Source organism: Girardinichthys multiradiatus, chromosome 19 (assembly GCF_021462225.1).
Source record: "Girardinichthys multiradiatus isolate DD_20200921_A chromosome 19, DD_fGirMul_XY1, whole genome shotgun sequence".
NCBI classification, from domain to species: Eukaryota; Metazoa; Chordata; class Actinopteri; order Cyprinodontiformes; family Goodeidae; genus Girardinichthys; species Girardinichthys multiradiatus.
Window position 1 is genome coordinate 31522636 of NC_061811.1, and position 22511 is coordinate 31545146.

At 37.9% G+C, this 22511-nt stretch overlaps 1 protein-coding gene across 1 annotated transcript; it reads left to right on the top strand.

Moving 5' to 3' along the window:
* The first annotated feature begins 3270 nt into the window (after positions 1-3270).
* Positions 3271-22325, top strand: rbm25a (RNA binding motif protein 25a). The gene is made up of 18 exons (XM_047345131.1): positions 3271-3446; positions 3720-3828; positions 4871-4920; positions 5046-5216; positions 7155-7212; positions 7376-7536; positions 7644-7838; positions 7925-8005; positions 14325-14557; positions 17509-17620; positions 17738-17827; positions 17926-17999; positions 18079-18229; positions 19178-19727; positions 19828-20135; positions 20258-20356; positions 20525-20572; positions 21863-22325. The coding sequence occupies exons 2-18, from the start codon at positions 3732-3734 to the stop codon at positions 21953-21955; spliced, it is 2571 nt and encodes an 856-aa protein (XP_047201087.1). The 5' UTR covers positions 3271-3446; positions 3720-3731; the 3' UTR covers positions 21956-22325.
* Positions 22326-22511: the final 186 nt, after the last annotated feature.

A 22511-nucleotide genomic window follows, 5' to 3' on the forward strand; every position in this document is an offset into this window, starting at 1 on the left:
CATGACCATCTGCATATATCTGTAAGCCAGGGTGTAACTCTCTGTGTTAAGACTTATTTACACACTGGCAAAAAAAATGACAACGAATATAGATATACTTTACTGTTAAATTAATGTGAGCACAAAAGTTAAAACGAGCAGCTGTAATATGATATGAAGTAGTTCATGTATGAGTTCACATAAATTCAGCAGTGTGCTACATAAGTCAGACTTGGCAGGCTACTCCTATGAAACAAAAAACCCTAAGCAACATAATGATCTTGTTGTAAAACCGGATGAGCTCTGCATTTTTCATATTCTTTGACATGTCTTATGTCATACAAAATCGTACAGTTCATGGGGCGTTGCTTATTTAATTTAAATTAAATAATTTATTAAATTAGTTTTATTTATTTGAATGATCTTTTAAACTCAAACCTTTACCCTAGTATTTTGCCTTTGTTTTTGATTTTCTCAAAGCACATACAAAAAATATACTGAAGGAAACAAAATACATGTTTTACATGTTTTTTTGGTACATTTCGAACTATAAATCAAGATAATCAAAAATGCCTATTTCAAGTAAAGAGGACAATTTTTGCAAACCTTTGTCATCCAAGTTTGGACATGTATATGCTATGGTTGTTAAATGTTCAGAACCTTTATAACGCTTTTTGAATATAGGTAGGTTCATAATGATATCTACAAAAAAAACAATACTTTCCAGTAACATTTCATAAACATTTTTCATGTTTTTATCATATTTTACATCATATAGTGAAACCTCCAGGAGTTTTGCAAGACATAAAGCTACTCTGTGGCACAAGATCATAATAACTAAACCCCAGACCCAAATTTAGAACCATTTGGGTCAATGCAATGCAACAATGCAGTCTGATCTGCACAGAAAGTCCTGTGATGATTTAATGATTCTTTAGTCATCCACTATTCCTTTCAATTTTCAGATCAAGGTCAAGTTTAAATTTTATTTCAGTTCTTCAAAGCAGAGCTATAGTTGCTATGTTGTTAAAATTGCAACATTTGCTTAAATTTTGGAATTAACCCTTACCCAAGGAATTTTACAGGGGACAGAAGATAAAACCTGAGGTATGTATTGCAATAAAAATGCTAAAATGGGTCTGGGAAGCCCTACAATGAGAACAATATTTTACAGAAATTATTTAAGCAACAAAAACGTTTTTTGTTTTTTTTCATGTAACATTTTTTGAAAAATAGATTTTGAGGTCATATATTGATAGCATTACAATTTCGTACCTGTACTGCTCTGTCTGTAAATTTCGTCTGTCTTTTTATGTCTATGATATGCCATATCATGTGCTCCCTGCTACACACACAGGCCCTGATCTTGACCTTGTACTTGCATGACCCAGCATGTAACCCTGTTCTATGGCAATTTGCAGCAAGATAATTTAAATAGAAACGCGTGGCGGCGAAGTACCGCACAAGTGTGTTCGTTTTCTATGCAACGTACCACATGTTATCGAGCAAGAGACAGGAATCTACGAGAAAACCCATTGTAGTGACCCACTTGAAATTCAAGCAATGTGTTTGGCGCCACCAAGTGTCTAAAAATGGGTACTGCTTTCTTTCCACCGATGGGTGGTGTTTTCTCCCTGAATTAATTGTGTCAGGGAAAACTTCAAATATAGTGTGCAAAGATTGGGCTAATTTATAGTCTGGGCATGCGCATGTGATTTTAACGGCTCTATTAGTGACCTTAACGGCCCTATTAGAGTGATTGTTCTAACTACAACTTATGACCCTGATACTTTCAACCCATATTCAGAACCTTTTAGGCAATAGATCTTCAAGATGAGAGAAGAGGTCCAGTTGCGTTTAATTTATGCAATTAGGAATGTCATGTCATGGAGGACTGAGAATTACTATACAGTCTCGGTAGAGATTTCCGGGTCATATTTTGTCTTGAAACAAACCTATGCAAACACTTGCAAAGGTAAATTTGAATTCACTCGGTTTAGAGAGCTTAATCATCGTTTTTTTGTTTTTGCGTGTCACTGTTTACCAGGAGTTCAAAGTGGTTGCTTTACATTTCTCATTTATTTTAATATATTACATTATCAGATACGCACAAGGGCTTGATATTTTGGTTAACTGTGTTTTGGATAACTAAATTCATTTCTAGACCTTTGATCACTCATCAAAACCACAATACATAGCAAACTTTCACGAGTTTCACTGTGCTTTTGTTACTCAAAGATGTCACACAGTAAAAACCAAAAATTAATAAGACAAAATAGACAGTATAAATAAATAAATTACTTAATTTTTGCCACTTTTCAAGTCTCATTCCCACAGCACAAATGCTGACACTAGCCTTGGAAATGGGAGTATTTAAACAACATCACAAACGTTAACATTTTTAAGGTTATTCAAAGTTTTAAAAAGTTACAGCTTCAAAGTCACAATTACTTTTTTACATATAGTTTAAAATCCCTCTAATAAGATGCAAATGAAAGTGTTGGAGTGACAGGAGTCTCCATGCTTTATGACGTATAGAGAAATGAAGTATAAAGTCTATCTGTTGCCTTTTTTTCTTCTTCTCTCGCAAGAAAGATAAATCTGACTGAGGTACCATCACGTTTATTAATGCAACACTGTTTAAAAACTACAGTTAGATAAATTCATTCTCTTTTTACTTTTACCGCCTCTTTTTTAGAACATAAAATATGAACCAAATCCCTCTTGCCATTGGCAATTTTTTCACATTTAAAATGTGAAGTAAAGTAAAGAATACCTGTAGTGGGAACTACAGATTATACCACAATCTATTGCAGTTTACAGTAATATACTGTATTTACATTCTAGAGAATATCGCATTCGGTGGAACAGTCAAATACTATCCTTGCTTCAGCTCGTTTACAGTCAGCAAGCTATTAGTGATGTGTCTAATGAGCAACTGATTGCATTCTGACAACCTTAGGAGATAGTCTGACTAATTAAGCAGTTAACCGCAAAATAACACTTTTAAATGAACACTAAATTTAATGTTTGTATATTTCTGTTGAAGTCAATGCATCAAAATCAAAATAACAATAACCAAGTGTTAGAAATGACGTTGTATTGTTTTGTTAGAATAATTTATAATCGTTGATTTTATGGTTTAAATAAAGAGATTAGATAATTGTATGTATTTTTGTGTTACCTAGGCGCTGCAGAACAAATGGATCCTTTACATATTCATACATTTACGGTCTTGCAGACAACCTGAAAGACAGCGCTGAGGGAAAAAAACCTCAGATGTGCTATCCCATGATTCCTTTCCCAGTTTTTCCTCTACCGTAGGGGTTTCCTTTAGCCCACCGGTGTCTAATACAGCATTCGTCTTTTACTGTGTCCCTCTGTCTATAATTGTTTTGGGGGTTTTTCTGCATGCGGTTAAACTATAGAACTGGAGGCCGTTTTCTTTATTTTACATTGAACTGTGGGTGAGTAAACCAGTTCCTGTGCGCCGCCGCTGCTAACTAAACTAGCAAGGGGGCTATAGAGTTAGCTGCTAATTTAGCTAGTTTACGTTGCGGAATATTTTAAACGAGCGCTTTCGCAACTTGCTTAGTATGTTGTTGCTGTAGCACTCAGTTCTATCGGTTTTGTTAAATAATTACTGCGCTGTTTGTAGTTACTCGTTCGACCTATTTGGAAAACAGATAGCAGTGTCCTCTTTGTCACCAATGAATCATTTTTTTTCTTCTTCCCTGCAGATTTTTTTCAGGATGTCTTACTCTCCTCCAATAAACCGCCCACCGATTGGCATCCCACAGCTACCCCCTGGGATCCCACCTCCCCAGTATGCAGGCTTTGCCCCTCCAGGTAATAAATTGAGCCCCTGACAGCTTGTTCGTGGGAAATGTATATTGACACTGTAGCACAAGGTAAACAAGTTTCACTTTAGCTCACGGATAAGCAATGGAATAACAATAGTATTCATAGCCCTTGAACGTCTAAACTTTTTGCCACGGTTTAACTAAGAGTTGTAATACATTTTATTGGGGTTTTATTGTTTATAAAAGACGAAAAGTAGTGCATAATTGTGACGTGCAAAGGAAAGTATACAATGATACAATTTTAAGCCCGTCATTCTGCTCGTTTGGCTTCATTTTCTTTTAACTTTACATTTATGCATAACCTTGGGTTGGTGTCTTACAAAAAGGCCAACCTAGGAACACTGAAGATTGTGGTTTTAATATGAAAAAGGTGAAAACATTTCAAGGCCTTTGCAGAAGTCATTATTACTGCTGCAGAATGCAGAAGGAATTTGTTTTGACTCCCTCGGCATAATTGTTGCTGAATTATTACATAACAATCAAACCAAATACAAAAAGATAAAAAAGTGTATTTGCGGTAGCATTATTAACTAGGGAGCTGTTTAAAAAAAAAAAAAAAAAGTATCTGTAGATGATATAATTGTTACTTTTCTTGTTATCCACCTTTTTCTTTTAGTTTGTACACCAAATATCTGATTGTGGATGAAGAATATAGCACCTATGAAGAGCAAATTAAATTGAAATTCATTATTTTTTGGGAATTCAATATAGCACATTACATGCCTCATAATCAGCATAGCTACACTATCAATATTAAATCAGAAATGTAATTTAAAGTATGTCCGGAACTTGCTTGTAGAGACATGTCTGTAAATAATCACATTTAGAATTATGGCAAGTAAACCCAGCCTGTAATTACATTATAATTATAATATTTCAAACTAGTGATTTTCAGTAATATTAGAAAGTTGTATGTTATAAACAAATGTCAAAATATTGATCAACAATGTGTGTGTTGTAAACCTGGTTTGTGAACATCCAGGTGAATTAGCAGCTAGCCTTAACTGCATTTTCATCCTCGTTTTCAGGGACTCCCATGATCCCAGTACACATGGGTGTGATGACCCCTGCACCCACAGTGAGTTAGAAACAGATGGTCCTGCTGTCCATATATGTTTATATTTTTAACAATTTTGTTGTGTTTTAAGATTAGATAAAAATAAGATTGACATCTAAGACATAAAATGTGCACTGGTTGTCCAGGTTCTAGTCCCGACCACAGTTACCATCGCGCAAAGGCCGGTAACAACAAAGAAGGACCCTGTCCTCATCAGAGCCAAGGATGCAGAAGATAGTGGGGGCCCCACCACCACTGTTTTTGTGGGGAACATCTCTGAAAAAGCATCTGACATGTTGGTCAGGCAGCTTCTAGCAGTGAGTTTTCAATGCATTGCAGATCTATTAAAATACAACTTTCATTTATTTCTTTGAAATTGTTCTAAACCGAGACCGCTTTTTGTGCCTATAAATGAAACTCATAAGTTTTATAGAATCATTACAGATAGTGAAAAATTTCAAGCCTTTATTTCTTATAAGTTTGATAACTATAGCTTATTTTAAGTTTGATAGCAGCCTTCAGGTCATCTACATTGTTGGATCTGGTGTCTCTCATGTTCCTTTGCTGGTCAATCAAGCACAGTAACACCATGATCATTGAACCAGCCTTTGGTACCTTTGGCAATGTGGGCCGGTGCAAAGTCCTGCTGGAAAATAAAATCAGCATCTCCATAAAACTTGTCAGAAGATGGAAACAGGAAGTGCTCTAAAATGTCCTGGTAGATGGCTCCATTGACTGCGGACCTCAGAAAACCCAGTGGATCAACACCAGCAGATGGTATAGCGCCCCAGGACTTTGGACCTCTGAGCAACAGTCTAGTTATTTTTCTCCTTATCAGAGCTAAGATGCTTCTGACATTGTCTCTGGTTCAGAGTGACTTGACATGAGGAACAACTCATGTGTAGGATTCATCTCTGCATAGTGGCTCTTGATGCACTGACTCCAGCCTCATTCTGCTCCTTGTGAAGCTCCCCCATATCCTAGTCCTCTAAAAGCTGTGGTTACTCCTTTTGCTGGTGGATTTTTTCCTACCAAACGTTTTCCTTCCACTTTACTCCCTATGAATATACCTGAATACAGCACTCTGTGAACAACCAGCTTCTTCAGCAATGACTTTTGTGGCTTACCTTCCTTGTGGAGGCTGTCAGTGACCGTCTTCTGCACATCTGTCCAGTCAGCAGACTTCACCATGATTGTGTCGCTTACTGACCCAGACTGAGAGTCCGTTTAGAAGCTCAGGAAGCATTTGCAGGTGTTTTGAGTTAAGATAATTAGGGTGTGACTCCATAAGTTTCCAATAAATAACCTTTTCACAATATTCAAATTTTCTGACACAGAATTTTGGGTTTTCATTTTCTGTAAGCCATAATCATCAAAACTACAAGAAATAAAGTCTTGAAATGCTTTGCTCTACGTGTAATGGATCTATAAAATATCACTTCCACTTTCTGAAAAGAGTGACAAAAATATTGGACTTTTTCAGGATGTACTTTTAAAGGAAAGATGTGCTGCTGCTTGTAGGTGGTGTTACATGTGATAGACATTCCTTTAAGCTTTAACTTAAACTACGAATCACCATGTACTTATCTTGCATGAGTTGATTTATATGAACTGTTTTGAGTGGGAATGATAATACAACATCAAACAAGGCAACACAAGTTTGAATTTATTGTGGATTTTCTCTAATCAATCGGTCTCAGTTTTTTCAGCTTATTTCAGTTTATGATAACCATGACACTTTGTGTTTCCAGACCTATTTCCTTTTATCTGAGAATTACTGGAAAGCCAGACCTGAGCATGTTGGCGGTTGTGAAGCTCACCAGAAATTGAAATTTTACAGAAAAATGTTTAAATGTCTTGTCTTTAGATTAATACTTTATTTATACTGCTTGAGTTTTTTTTTTCAGTGATGTTAAAATTAATATTTCATATTGATATGTCCAAACATGTTGGAAAAACACTCAGTTTTGATACTTGGAGATTAGAGGAATCCACAAAAAATAAAAATTGTGCACCAAATTCTTGCTTTCAAAAATCTTTAAAAGCTAACATTATATCGTCATCCCACTTTGAAAAAAAAATTAACATTTCAAATACATCATAAAAGTCCAAAATGATACAACATTGATGTCCATGATGACTGCATGTAAACATCTGACTGCAACTGTTTATCTGACTAAAAGGTTATTGTTAAAACAGATTTTCATCTTCATCAGAGAATTAAAACACATCGCTTTTGTTCTTGGTCAAAATAGAAATGTGGTATTGTTCTGAGCTGGAAAAGGGTCCAAGGTGCCTCTGGGAAACTTCAAGGTAATATAAAAATAACCGTACATTTAATCTGTTCCTCGTTCATTTGTTCATTTGGTGTTAAGGTTTTCAAAATAAGAAGACAAATGTTTTTGTTTTAGTAAATCTGATGGATTTTGCACTTTCATCTGATCTGTTGTTATTTTATATTTTGACAATCTGGAAGCTTTTGGATTCTGTGAATATAAGGAGCCTGAATCCACACTCCGAGCTCTCCGACTTCTGCATGAGCTGCTCCTAGGTGACAAGAAGCTGTTGGTCAAAGTAGATGCTAAGACCAAGGCTCAGCTGGATGAGTGGAAGGCCAGGAAGAGGAGTGCCAATGGGGTACTGTGTTCACCTTTTGAGTAGAAGATGTGGAAAATTTATTAGAATGTGATCATTTTTTAACATTTTATAAGGTTTTAAAACGTTTCCCTGACTTTGACATTTAGGGAACCACAGATGGGTCAAAAAACGAAGAGGAAGATGAGGAGGACGTTCTTGATGAAGAAACTGTGCGTCGGGACCAGGTTGTGAAGGGGGCGATAGACGTCCTGATCCGAGAGTACTCAAGTGAGCTTAATGCTCCTTCACAAGACGCTGACGGTCAGCCTCGCAACAAAAAGCGCAAAGAGAAGAAAGAGGAGGTAGTCTTTGTATGATGCGTAAGAAATCATAGGCTAAAACATCAGGTAATTAATCTGTTATAACTCCATCTTTACCTTTTTATAAGGATATCAATGCCATGGAGTTGGAGGATGACAAGAGAGACCTTATATCCAGAGAGATCAGCAAATTCAGAGATACACACAAGGTAATGTATCAACCTGCTGTTGGTACTATGTAACTAAGAAGAAAGCTCACATTTGTATTTAAAAAATCCTCCACAGGAAGTGGATCCGCACTTAAGAACACTCTGTTGTTACTGTCAACCACACTAGACTTATTAGTCACTCTTGACTAGTTAAGAACTTAAGAAATTCAGGCTGTAAAGAAAAATAAAAAAGTTTAAGTTTTGCAGGGATCCAATACTGCAGGAAAACATATGAGAATGCTGTATGGTTCCAGTAATTTCAAGCTTGCCAGAAGTAATCATTCATGATGTCGATTTGAGCCCAAAGGCTTTAACTTAATGTAAGCTAGATTCATCTCAATGTTAAGTTCCAAATAAAGCTAATCTATTGATTAAACCCCACCAATATGGTAGAGTTCATTTGGTGACTAGAGCAAGATGAATCTCACAATCTCAGCTTTGGAAAAAGTTGCATGTAGGTAAGATCTTTCAATTCTTCTTTAATCTTACTCGGCGCTCCCTTCTGGAGGGTTTGCAGAGGGGCAACTGGCTCTGAGCTCTTTTATTTCTGTATTCTAGCTAATAATTATGGGTTAAATTGCTCTACTAGAGCTGGAAATGTGGCTGTTTTTGACTCAGTCATGTTTAAAAATATTGGGCCGCTCAGTGAACCTCTGCATCTCCTCAGAAATGTATTTCTGTGTTTGATTGCACACAGTCTAACCACTGCAGTCATTTAAACTGCAGCTAATAGCATTACTAAAGCAGGGAGCGCCTCTCCACAGCACACTGTGTTCTGAAGACATATAAGGTATGTTGCATTTCAATTTTTCTTTTTAAAAACTTTCTATGTTGCTATGTGTGGATTTATTATTGAATTATAGCTAAGAAATAAGAAGAAAGCTTCAAATCAAATATATATCATATATTAAAAAAAGGAACAAAATGTAAATGAGAGGTGAATTTTAAAATAAGCTTCTGACTAAAATCAGTCGACTTCACATTCCGCTGTCTGGTCGTACTGAGTGTAAAGACGCGAATAATGCCTCCTAAAGGGTGGATCATTTAATTGTACCAAGTTACTTAATTATACTCTGCTAAAAAAATTAAAGGAACACTTTGAAAACACATCAGGAAAATAATGTCAGCATCTACATAAAGCTTGTCAGTAAAGGGAAGCATAAAGTCCTCTAGAATTTCCTGGTTCATGGCTCCATTGACTGGACTTCAGAAAACACAGCGGACCAGCACCAGCAGAAGACATGGCACCTCAAACCATCACTGACTGGAAACTTCACACTAGACTTGAAGCAACATGGTTTCTGTGCCTCTCCACTCTTCCTCTAGACTCTGGTACCTTGATTTCCAAATTAAATGCTAAATATACTTTCATCTGAAAACAGGACTTTGAACCATTGAGCCACAGTCCAGTTCCTTTTCTCCTTAGCCCAGGTAAGACGCTTCTGGCATTGTCTCAAGTTCAAGAGTGACTTGACATGAGGAATGTGGCATTTGTAGCCCATGTCTAGTATTGATCTGTGTGTGTTGGCTCTTGATGCACCAACTCCAGCCTCAGTCCACTTGTGAAGCTTGACAATCCTCTCAAGGCTGCGGTTTTCTCTGTTGCTGGTGCACCTTATCCTACCACACTTCTTCTTTCCACTCAATTTTCTGTTAATTTTCTGTTAATATGCTTGGGTACAGAACTTTGTAAACAACCAGCTTCTTCAGCAGTGACTTTTGTGGCTTACCTTCCTTGTGAAGGCTGTCTTCTGGACAACTGTCCAGTCAGCAGTCTTCCCCATGATTGTGTCTCCTTCTGATCCAAATTGAGAGACCATTTAAGGGGTCAGAAAACCTTTGCAGGTGTTTTCAGTTAATTAGGTGTTTAGGGTGTGACACCATGAGTGTCCAATAATGAACCTTTTCACAGTATTCTAATTTTCAGAGACATTGAATTTTGGGTTTTCTTTACCTGTTAGCCGTAATGATCAAAATTACAAGAAATAAAGGCTTGGAATATGTTACTCTGTGGAACAATTCTGTAATAATACATGAGTTTAACTTTTTGATGACTAATGTTGCACTTTTTCGCAATATTCTAATTTTTTTAAATGTAAGTGTAGCTCAAGAAGAGCTAAGCCACTCAAACTATAAACTTTATCAAATTTAAGAGTTTTAAGCCTAGTTTAAAAGGAGTCAGGGAGCTTCCAATCATCCAGTCTTGTGCTGACAGTAACACTTCAACGGGGAAGTAGTTATTGATCGAAGAAGACTTAACATATGCTATTGTCAGTATTGGTGACTCAACCCTAAGGCAAGAGTCTGTCAACTCTATGGGAAATACATGGAGAGACTTAGGTAGTGTTTTAGAAATGCTTAACTTAGTAATTCAATAGTGCTAATTGTACTGCTGAGTTTCATTGCTTGTATAATACTAAGATGAGTTTATAATTTGAACTCTGATCAGTTGGTTTTGAAACGGTAATGAAATCCCATGTAAAGGCTGACTGTTCACATACAAACACGTCTCGTGAGTTAGTGACAAAGAAAGGGAGGTGCACTCTCCACCCTGTTCCTTTCAGCTTACTGTCTCAGAAATGTGAAAAATAAATAAGTGTCGCAAAAAAACCCAAAAAACATTGTTAATGGTTAAAGAAAAAAAAAACACATCTATGAGGATGTCCTAAATGTTAGGTCAAACTAGTTTCCGAGGTCCAAATTGATTTTTAAAAGACTGTTCTGCAGAATACCACATTAAATCTGTGGATCCAGTGGACCCGTTGAGATGACCTTAAACGTAGAGCCGAGCAGGATATCCATTCTGTCCGGATGCAGACAGACTGACTTTATCAGTTGGTACATTGATAATATTCAACCTTGATTGTCATCAGTGCTAAGTAACATTGTGCAACTTTTGGTCGAGAGCTATAGTGCATGATATGAAATGTTCAAGATGAGTCTGAAGTTTGCTTGTTTAAGTGAAATCCAGGTATTCCTTGAAAAACCTTAAATCAAGGCATAGCTGGAACAAATAGATTATAGCTTAATAATGTATGTATGAACATAAAATTGAAATCTATAACATACATGCTAATGAAATGATAATATCTAACTGATACACGGTAGCATGTAGCAATCATTTTTTTTTTTTTTTTTTTTACTTTTCGATACCTGTCAGATCCACATTTCAAACAGTTTTTTGAGCACTGAATAAATTAGAAGGTGATTGGGAGCCTTTATAAAATCAGCTCACACTTTTGAACTGTGGATCTGCCTGACTTGTTTCTTATAAACTGGGTTGGAGAGACCTGAGAGGCACAGGAAGACAACCTTCAGGTAAGATGGCTTCACTACTTTTCTTGTGGCAAACATGAAATGTTTCATGAATGTTTGGGCAATGAATTTAAAGGAGTTGATTTTGACATTTCTATCATGAACCTTTTATAGAGTGAACTATTTCACAGCTATTCTGAATATTCTGACTTTGCGATTGACCTGCTTTTCCTCCCATATGTAGCTAGGGTTTGTAGTGGCAGAGAAGTGCTGAATCCATAGTTCATCTCCTGTAAGTTGCACAAGTGTGGCATCTTAACTAAATGACGTCATGTTTGTTACCAGTAAGAATGTATACAAGTAGTTTATGGAGGTTTTATGGAAAGACTTTTGATATTTTGTGCAAAATGTAAGTATGAATTTATGAGTAGGAAAACATAGTTCTGCAGCACATTGTAGTCCTAAAATATGGTTTTGTCTTCCTACAGTGCTGCTAGGCATCACGTGCAGATCCTTCTCTGTATCTCACATAATCATAACAAAAATATATTGGAACTGATTACATCATTTATTTAACTGGGTCATTTGTCATGTAAAGCCGTGACTTATTTTAATCCATTTGGCCCCCTTAGGTAACATCAGTCCAGTCCATTACGTAGCAAAGCTGTTAAGCATGCTCTTGGTTCAAAGCTGACTTGGCAGATTCTCCAACTCTAAAAGCTTTGTGGGCCAAAAGCCCATTTAGATTAAAATCTCTTAACTCAAAGACACAAAGCAGACAGTTCTTAGAATCAGACTATATTCTTGTATCTATGTGTGGTAGTTATTGGGACCTTTTTTGTGTTTTGCTTGTCTGAAAAAACCTATGTCAAACACTTTTGTTCAACCACCAGTTTGTCCATTTTATACGACTACATATTGACTTGGAAAAAATTATATTTTTAACCTACAGTTGAGTTGTTATTGAAATAGTCTCCTGTTACATCAGAGTATAATCAAATCAACAGATATCCTCTGCTAACTGCCCTGTTACATACACTGCCTTGTGAAAGTATTCACAGCGCTTGAGCTTTTTCTCATTCTGTGCTGTTACAACCACTAACTTGTATTAGGTTTTCGTGTAATATGCCAACACAAAGCTGGGCATAATTATAAGGTGGAAGAAACATGGTACATGGTTTTCAAAATCGTGATTTTGTACTCAGCCTCTCAGAGTCGATACTTGGTACAGTAGCTTTTTGTTACAATTACAGTTGCAAGTCTTTTGGGCTACGTACCCATCAGCTTTGCACATCTAGGCGCTGACATACAGTACAGACCAAACTTTTGGACACAACTTCTCATTCAAAGAGTTTTCTTTATTTTCATGACTATGAATATTGTAGCTTCACACTGAAGGCATCAAAACTATTAATTAACACATGTGGAATTATATACTGAATAAAAAAGTGTGAAACAACTGAAAATATGTCTTATATTCTAGGTTCTTCAAAGTAGCCACCTTTTGCTTTGATTACTGCTCCACACACTCTTGGCATTCTGTTGATGAGCTTCAAGAGATATTCACCTGAAATGGTTTTCCAACAGTCTTGAAGGAGTTCCCAAAGATGCTTAGCACTTGTTGGCCCTTTTGCCTTCACTCTGTGGTCCAGCTCACCCCAAACCATCTCGATTGGGTTTAGGTCGGTGACTGTGGAGGCCAGGTCATCTGGTGCAGCACCCCATCACTCTCCTTCTTGGTCCTTCTTCGGCTTGGTCTTTGCAAATAGATCAGGCTCAGTCAGATTGGATGGAAAGCTTCTGTGAACAGCAGTTTTCAAGTCTTGCCCCAGATTCTCAATTAGATTTAGGTCCAGACTTTGGGTCATTCTAACAGGTGAATATTATTTTCTCTAAACCGTTCCATTGTAGCTCATTGTCTTGCTTGAAGGTGAGCATCCACCTTCCCATTAACTTCAATATGCCAATTGAAGCAAAGCATCCTCGTAGGATGATGCTTTTTGGCAAACTTCAAACGCAACTTCTATCGACAGATTTTTCCGCCAAGTCTTTGGATCTCAGCAGCTCCTTCAGACTTGCCTTGGGCCTCTTGGCTGCTTTTCTGATCAACATCGTCTTTGCCCAGCCTGTCAGTTTAGGTGGACCACCATGTCTTGGTAGGTTTTCAGTTGATTTGAGACATTCAGAATTTGGGATATTGTTTTAAAACTTAACCCTATTCAGAGGTGGCCACAGCTTTATGCCTGACCTGTCATGCTCCTCATGGTGCTGTTTGTTCACTAATGTCCTCCTATAAACCTGTGAGGCCTTCGGTTCAAATCCATTTATTCATGTCTTCAGGTACTTTACAAGATAAACCGACCTTATTCAGAACTACTGAATTAAATCAGTCCAGTCTTATAGACCGATTCAGATTCAATGACATACATTCCAGTTTGATCCTAGTGAAAATAAAACACATTAAAATCCAGTTTATACCAGTTGGTAAAACATTGTCTAAAGAAGCCCAGCTGGTTGCTTGATGTCACTGACATTGTAGCAACTACTTCTCCTGACCAAGCAAACCATTCATAAGCCACGTCTCTTCCTTCCACTTCACATAATGTGATACTTTATGTTGGTTTATCACATAGAAGTTGAAGTTTGTGGTTATAATGCCAAATTGTGAAAAATTCACCCATTTAGTTATTCCAGTTGGCACTTTAACTTCCTCACCTCCTCCAACACTTTATAAATCATTGCCCATGACTTTTGGTCTATAGGGTCAGGCAATAATAGAGTTCAGTTAATAGTGTGACCTGAACTGAGATGTAAGCACACCAAATCTGCTGTAGCAGTGGACCGTTCCTCCTGGTGGAAACTACAAGGCTAGAAGGACTTCCTGGCTTGGAGCAGCCATCCCGTCCAAGGCTAGGAGTCCTGGTAGTATGTGAACCTGCCACAAACAGGCAGTCTGAAATGCTTTTTTCATGTTTTATTATGTGTTCCTGTGTCAGTGAAAGCTTTTCTGAATCTTTTAACATTTAGTGAAAAATGTCCCTTTGTTCCTGTTGGGCTCCTGCAGAAACTGGAAGAGGAAAAAGGAAAGAAAGACAAGGAACGACTGGAACTCGAAAAGGAAAGGAGGGAGAGGGACAAGGAGCGCGAGCGTGAGAGGGAGCGGCGTGACCGAGAGAAAGAGAGGGAAAGAGAGCGAGAAAGGGACAAGGAGCGAGAACGGGAGCGAGAGAGAGAACGTGAGAGGACGAAAGAGCGGGAGAGGAGTCGAGATGTCAGTGAGGCTCGCAGTAGATCGAGGTCAGTGAGCAACAACGGTAAACTTGATGCTTAATCAGTGTAAGAAATTCTGGTTTGACACAATAAATCACTTTACTGAGGGCCAACATGGATAAAAGTTAACTCATTCACAATCTTGTAGCCTCTGTTGTGTGAATGACAATATCTGTGTACAATATTTGCAGCAGTGGTCAGAATGATCGTCAGTTGTGGCATTACAATACAGCAATGCTTCCTACAATTATCCAATCCATGTACAGTGCCTTGCGAAAGTATTCGCCCCCCTTGAACTGGTCAACCTCTTGCCACATTTCAGGCTTCAAACATAAATAAATAAAATTCTAATTTTTTGTGAAGAATCAACAAGTGGGACACAATCGTGAAGTGGAATGAAATTTATTGGATGTGTCAAACTTTTTTAACAAATAAAAAACTGAAAAGTGAGGCGTGCAATATTATTCGTCCCCCTTGCGTTAATACTTTGTAGCTCCACACTTTGCTGCAATTACAGCTGCAAGTCACTTGGGGTATGTCTCTATCAGTTTTGCACATCGAGAGACTGAAATTCTTGCCCATTCTTCCTTGCAAAACAGCTCGAGCTCAGTGAGGTTGGATGGAGAGCGTTCGTGAACAGCAGTCTTCAGCTCTTTCCACAGATTCTTGATTGGATTCAGGTCTGAAATTTGACTAGGCCATTCCAACACCTGGATACGTTAATTTGTGAACCATTCCATTGTAGATTTGGCTTTATGTTTTGGATCATTGTCTTGTTGGAAGATAAATCTCCGTCCCAGTCTCAGGTCTCTTGCAGACTCCAACAGGTTTTCTTCCAGAATGGTCCTGTATTTGGCCCCATCCATCTTCCCATCAATTTTGACCATCTTCCCTGTCCCTGCTGATGAAAAGCAGGCCCAAACCATGATGCTGCCACCACCATGTTTGACAGTGGGGATGGTGTGTTCAGGGTGATGAGCTGTGTTGCTTTTACACCAAACATATCGTTTTGCATTGTGGCCAAACAGTTCGATTTTGGTTTCATCTGATCAGAGCACCTTCTTCCACATGTTTGGTGTGTCTCCCAGGTGGCTTGTGGCAAACGTTAAACAAGACTTTTTATGGATATCTTTGAGAAATGGCTTTCTTCTTGCCACTCTTCCATAAAGGCCAGATTTGTGCAGTGTACGACTGATTGTTGTCCTATGGACAGACTCTCCCACCTCAGCTGTAGATCTCTGCAGTTCATCCAGAGTGATCATGGCTGCATCTCTGATCAGTCTTCTCCTTGTTCGAGATGAAAGTTTAGAGGGACGGCCGGGTCTTGGTAGATTTGCAGTGGTCTGATACTCCTTCCATTTCAATATGATTGCTTGCACAGTGCTTCTTGGGATGTTTAAAGCTTGGGAAATCTTTTTGTATCCAAATCCGGCTTTAAACTTCTCCACAACAGTATCTCGGACCTGCCTGGTGTGTTCCTTGGTCTTCATGATGCTCTCTGCGCTTTGAACAGAACCCTGAGACTATCACAGAGCAGGTGCATTTATACGGAGACTTGATTACACACAGGTGGATTCTATTTATCATCATCAGTCATTTGGGACAACATTGGATCATTCAGAGATCCTCACTGAACTTCTGGAGTGAGTTTGCTGCACTGAAAGTAAAGGGGCGGAATAATATTGCACGCTCCACTTTTCAGTTTTTTATTTGTTAAAAATGTTTGACACATCCAATAAATTTCATTCTACTTCACGATTGTGTCCCACTTGTTGTTGATTCTTCACAAAAAATTTGAGTTTTATATCTTTATGTTTGAAGCCTGAAATGTGGGAAGAGGTTGACCAGTTCAAGGGGGCCGAATACTTTTGCAAGGCACTGTATGTGTCTAGCTTTAATAGCACAACACTTCTGCCTGCTGCCATATCATTAGCCCCCCAGCATTACATAATAAAAGTAAACCCCATTAAATTAAGGGAATTCAGTACTCTGATGTATACCTGGTGAAAAATTAAAATACCTCAGGGATCTAGGATGTAAGGGAAAGATAGTGTAACAGTCTAAAACACCCAATTGTTTCCAAGTTTCAACCATTTAACTGTTGATTTTAGGTACATTTTGGATCCAGTGGTTTAAACTTGAAAACAAATGGTTCCTAAAGAAAAATAATAGCAAGCAAACATCAGAACTGAGGGTGTTAAAGGACAAAGCGGGCTTCTGGGATAGCCTGACCTTTGACCTTTTTGCCTATTGAAAATTTGCGAACAATGCCTAAAAGTCAGTTCCATCCTGTAATACCAGCAAATTTAATAGACTGCTGATTCTGCTATGACAAGTGGTCAAAAAGCCAACCAAATGATGCCAGAAGCTGGTGGATTGCTACATAAAGTGAGTGGTTTCTTTACAAGAACTTTATAAGTTCTATTTAACCAAATGTTATTGATGGTGTATGTAAGTATTTGAGCCTTTTTGTATAATTTTGCCCATGTGCAGATGAGAGAGAATCTACAATAAATGATTTCCTTTATTTGTACAGGGACAGTGCACAGCAATACATTGACCTAAAAACAGGAAATATGCATGGTGCCAGGTTATAGCAAAAGATGCTAATTTCCACCTGTAGTCCCTTGACAGGTTGATATTAATCAAAACTAACTGGTTTTTTTTTTTAAACCCAGTTAAAAAGCATTGTGCACCTTGTACTTTTTTTTTTTATTCATTGAAGTTATTTCATTTGTTCTTTCTCTTGTAGAGTGTTTGCTTCTGTGCAGAAAAAGGCAACAATTATTTACTGAATCAATATTTTCTCCCACTCCTATTTTTTTTTTTTGGCAAAATGGTTAATTGATGATTGTATGTTTTCTTGATTTAAACATTTTGATCAGACTTATTTGGTGTTAACTTTATTTTTATGTTCTGAATTGATAATCTTCTGTGAATATTATGATATTGTCACATGACACACTTTGTCTTTGCAGGGAGAGGACTAGAGAAGAGAAAAAACGAGACCGTGATGAAGATGAGGAAGACGTTTACGAACGGCGGAGACTTGAGAGGAGGCTGAGAGACAAAGAGACTGCCTACCAAGAAGTATTCATTTAATTTCTCTGTTTGCGTTACATATAAATGATTGGTCATAGGAAGATTTATTCATCATTGCTGTCTTTGAGTCCTGGATTGATTGGGTTTTTCTTTCTTCTTGTGAAGCGACTCAAAAACTGGGAGATCCGAGAGAGGAAGAAAGCTCGCGACTATAACAAAGAAAATGAGAGGGAGGACGAGAGGCGGCGTGAAATGGTACATATGAAGCATATCACACTAAAAATAAATGTTTTTGGCATATTTATTTGCGCTTTCATGCATATATATTTTTTTTACTTCAATCTCAAAATCAGACAAAAGAAGCCAAAAGACTGAAAGAGTTTCTTGAAGATTATGATGACGACAGGGATGACCCAAAATACTACAGGTGATTATCTTAACTTACTTTTAGAGGTTTCCATGTTTCTGATGTTATTGCCTTATCTGTTTGTTTGTCCCATCCTCAGAGGCAGCGCTTTGCAAAAGCGACTCCGTGACCGTGAAAAGGAAATAGAAATGGATGAGCGAGATCGAAAGAGGGAAAAGGAGGAGCTGGAAGAGATCAGACAAAGGCTTCTTGCTGAGGGTCACCCTGACCCAGATGCGGAGCTACAGAGAGTAAGGCCTCCTACAAGTTTCATCAACATAAAGTTTGACATATTTTCTTGTAAATTTGGTGAAAATATTTAAGTGCTAGAGGTGTGTAGATCTTTTTTTTTATCATTACTACAATTGACTAATCAACAAGTGCTACACTGCTTTGTCGCGCTGAAGTCACAGAAGCAAAATCTTCAGACTTGACTTAGACTTGTGGTCTTGAACTTGAGTCTTGTAAGCAGCTCTCACGGGTGACGTGCTTTTTCTGTGAACGGGTGCATTCGTTTATTAGAAAGTGGTGTTTTATTCATTGCCAAGTTTAACATTCAATTACTACTTTGTGTCACACTGTTTAATTTGTAACGTACCTTGAAACATGTTTATTTCTTAGACATGAAAACAAGTCTCATTGAACTGGGGTGGGACAAAAAGAATAAAGTCACGATTTCGTTACGGGAAAATTACAATCCCGATTTTATTGAGATGTCCCTACATAAAGGCGTAGATCCTAAAGAAGAAAACATAACTGTATTTAGTCAAGTTTACTATTGGTACCTAATACATATGTTACACTGTAAACATTTGCTATCCTGATTATTGTGTGCTAATTTATCCCACTGTTTATTAGCAAAAATGTTACTATTTTATTGTAAGCAGTAGTGGTTGTAATATGTTTCACCATTAAACGCCCACATGTTAGACAAGGTCTAAGGATAAAACATTACATGACAGCAATGTAGCTGTACGTGGATTAGATGGCAAACATCTAATGAGAACATATTTATTTTAGTAATTAGATTTTATTTGGACTTGAACTAGTCCCTCAGAGACCTGAGACTTGGATTTATTGAGACATCACATGGACTCTGAATGAAAGACTGGAGACCTGACTGAGACTTGGCTCTCAAAGACATGAGACTTGATCTGAAGAACTTCACTTTTGAATGTCTCTGGTTTTTATGTATTTAGATGGAGGAGGAAGCCGAGCGCAGGCGACAGCCGCCTCTGAACCTTGAACCTGAAGAGGAAGTAAGCCAGGATAAAACTAAATGTGATCGGGAACTGGAGCAGGTGCGTGAAAGGGACCGTCATCATGAACGGGACCGCCATCATGAACGGGACCGCCATAATGAACGGGACCGCCATCATGAACGGGACCGCCATCATGAACGGGAACGAGAGCGGGAGAAAAGAGGGTCTGAGAAACCCATGGAGTCAAAGTCCCAAGGCCCCCAGAACCGTTCAGATGACGATGATGATGATGGTGGTGGTAACGTTAATGAAAGGCATGAGGATGACTATCATGATGGTGAAGACTCACAAGAAGCTAAGCCTCAACTTAAACCCATAATGAGACCGATCACCATTGCCCCATCAGTGTCTTCTGCTAGTGGGAATGTGACTCCAAACACTCCTGGGAATGAGTCCCCCTGTGGCATAATCATTCCAGGCGAGAACACTCCTGACATCCAGCCTTTAGAAGAACACCGGCCCAAGATCGGTCTCAGTCTCAAACTGGGTGAGTGCAGTACCAAAGTGTAAACACAAGATTCCTCTTACTGTAGGATTCTTCCTTACAGCCAGAATAAATCTGTTGGCCTCCTCATATTCTTCTGCAGGTGCAACCAACAGTCCCAGCCAGCTCAATCCTGGAAAGCGAAAGAAGCTTGCAGCAGTGGACAGTGTCTTCAACAAATTTGATGATGAGGAGGCAGATGAGCAGCCTCGCAAAAGAAAACTAGTTCCCCTGGACTATGGCGATGATGACAAGAGTCTGGGACTTGATGGGGCAGACATTTCTACAGCAAAAGGTGGCAGCGTCAACACAGAAGAGAAACGAAAGCACATAAAGAGCCTTATTGAGAAGATTCCCACAGCCAGGCCTGAGCTTTTCTCTTACCCTTTGGATTGGTCTATGGTCGACTCGGTAAAAAAATGGTTTATCAGAGATAGAATAAAATAGGATATTTTTATTTTATTTAATTTTTATATATACATAAATATTACAGTTAATTAAGTTCTGGGATATTCTTATTGTATGTTTTCCAGACTCTGATGGATCGTCGAATTAGACCGTGGATTAATAAGAAAATTATTGAATACATTGGGGAGGAGGAAGCCACTCTGGTCGATTTTGTCTGTTCTAAGGTTTGTATTTATTTAATGTAGAAACTCTGAACAGAGGGGTAATATGGTTCAGACTGTATTATCATTTATGGTTCGTTAGAAGATATAAACAGTTTTTGTCTCAGTCAGAAATTCTTCCAATGTTTTCAGTACTTCAGTTGTTTTTCATGTTTTCTTTTGTATGTGCAGATAATGGCACACAGCACTCCCCAGGGGATTCTTGATGATGTGGCTATGGTATGTTGAATTTTTTTCTCCAGTCCCCAGTATTACACCTACCAAGTTTCAAGTAGATGAGATGAATAATTATCTAAACCAATCCAATTCAGTGGTAGATGATGAATCTTTCACCACTTTGGCATTTTGTACCTGTATAATTTTAGTTATTGGAACCATCTGCGATGAGACATTTTGTACTGACCATACGTCAGTTTGTACAAGCCAGGGGGATGTTTGGTACCTGCCTTAAGAACCGGCAAACTAAATAATTTACTACGATCTACTTAGAGACAGAAAATCTGTTTTTTGTCTATACCAGCCGGAGGTCACTTACAGCTCTTTTGGTTTGGTCAATCTGTTATAGTCAGATGGCCCAAACATGGATCAGAACCAGAATGAATGGAAATAGGCTGTTGAACAAGGTTTTTAGAATAATATACAATTAAAAATATGAAATTTTAACATAATCATTATTTAATTATTTAACTCTGTAATTCATGAAAATTCTAAACTACAGAGGGAAAAAAAACAGATATAGCACGCTTCAAATACATCAAATACATAGGCACAAAATGGAAGTAGGAAGGGATGCAATGGGAATGAGAATCAGTGGTAAAATCGCTGATGTTAGCAGGCTTCCTACACGGTCTGGAAAAGTATGAAGTTGCTTTTATCATTTCACTTGTCTGGGTAATTCCCAAAAAAAGGTTGTTTTAAAACTCTTTCGCAGCTTCATTTTAACATTTCAGCCATAAATATTTAGGTTTTTGAGTTTCTGGCTGAGAACACACACCACCTGAAAGGCTTCTTTGACCCACAGTTTACCTTGAATCGGGATTTTAAAGTAGGCGTGTGGTTATTAAATGGAGCATGTTTAAGATGCTAAAAAGAGCAACAAAACAACTACTTTTATAAACATAATAAAGGCATCACAGTTCAAAAATTGTGCTTTAAAGTATCAGATTTTGAGGTGGAACTGATCTTAGTTCAGATACAAACAAACTGGTGTGAACTAGCCTTTTAAAAGACTGCCAAATTCAGCAGTATATTTTATGATTTGTTGGGCACTCGGATAACAAATGCTTTCTACTGTATGAGCACTTTCAAGTCATATGCTTTATACTTACGTCCCAAATGATATACAGACTGGAAGAAATCTAGAAATTTGGATTTGGAAAAGTAAGAATTTTGAGATGAGAAATGTGAAGGAGCCATGTGTTTTAAAATGTGTTTGTCGGCACAGTCTAAAACTAGGCTGTGGACTCTTGAGTATTAACTTAATATCTACCTGATCTTTATGTGTTTTAGGTTCTTGATGAAGAAGCAGAAGTCTTCATAGTAAAAATGTGGAGGTTACTGATTTATGAAACAGAAGCCAAGAAGATCGGACTAGTGAAGTAAAGACTATAATGTCTCTGATCTTTCAGTTCACTAGCTACAGTTTTCTGGCCCACCAGGCTGTAAATATGTGCCCATACATCTCTCCATTCCATCTTGCAAGGAGCTGCTACCTTGTATGTTTGTGAGTGTGTGTGTCTGTATGATAAGGTCTGATTTTGTGAACAGAGTTTGCACAAACCTCAAGCATGGTAAAACTTTGGTTGTACTTTTTTTTTTTTGACATTGTTAGAGAAATTGCAGTTGCATTTTGCTGTCTTTTCTCCAGTTTGTTGAACATTGTACATACTGCTATGAGTTGCCAGTGTTTTGTGAAAGCTCTGCCCTAACAGGTGAACAAATAAACATGCTTTTTTTTAAAAAAAAGTTCAAATATATGGTGTTGGAGTCTGTTTTTGCTTTTACTTATTTTGGACGTAAAGGGAATGCTAATTCTGTAAAGGAATACTTGGTGGTACTCTGGTTTCTCTACCCCAAAAAGGCCATTTTGACTTTATTAGACTTAATATGCTTGATAAGTTGTCAGAGCAGCTAGGAAAGAAATCTGACTTTCATGGGA

Bases quoted from the DNA above. Each gene is read 5' to 3' on its own strand.
- rbm25a (XM_047345131.1), top strand. From the start codon at position 3,732: ATGTCTTACTCTCCTCCAATAAACCGCCCACCGATTGGCATCCCACAG. The intron at 8,006-14,324 runs GTAATGTATCAA...GGGCTCCTGCAG, and splicing joins AATTCAGAGATACACACAAG to AAACTGGAAGAGGAAAAAGG. The intron at 19,728-19,827 runs GTGAGTGCAGTA...ATTCTTCTGCAG, and splicing joins CGGTCTCAGTCTCAAACTGG to GTGCAACCAACAGTCCCAGC.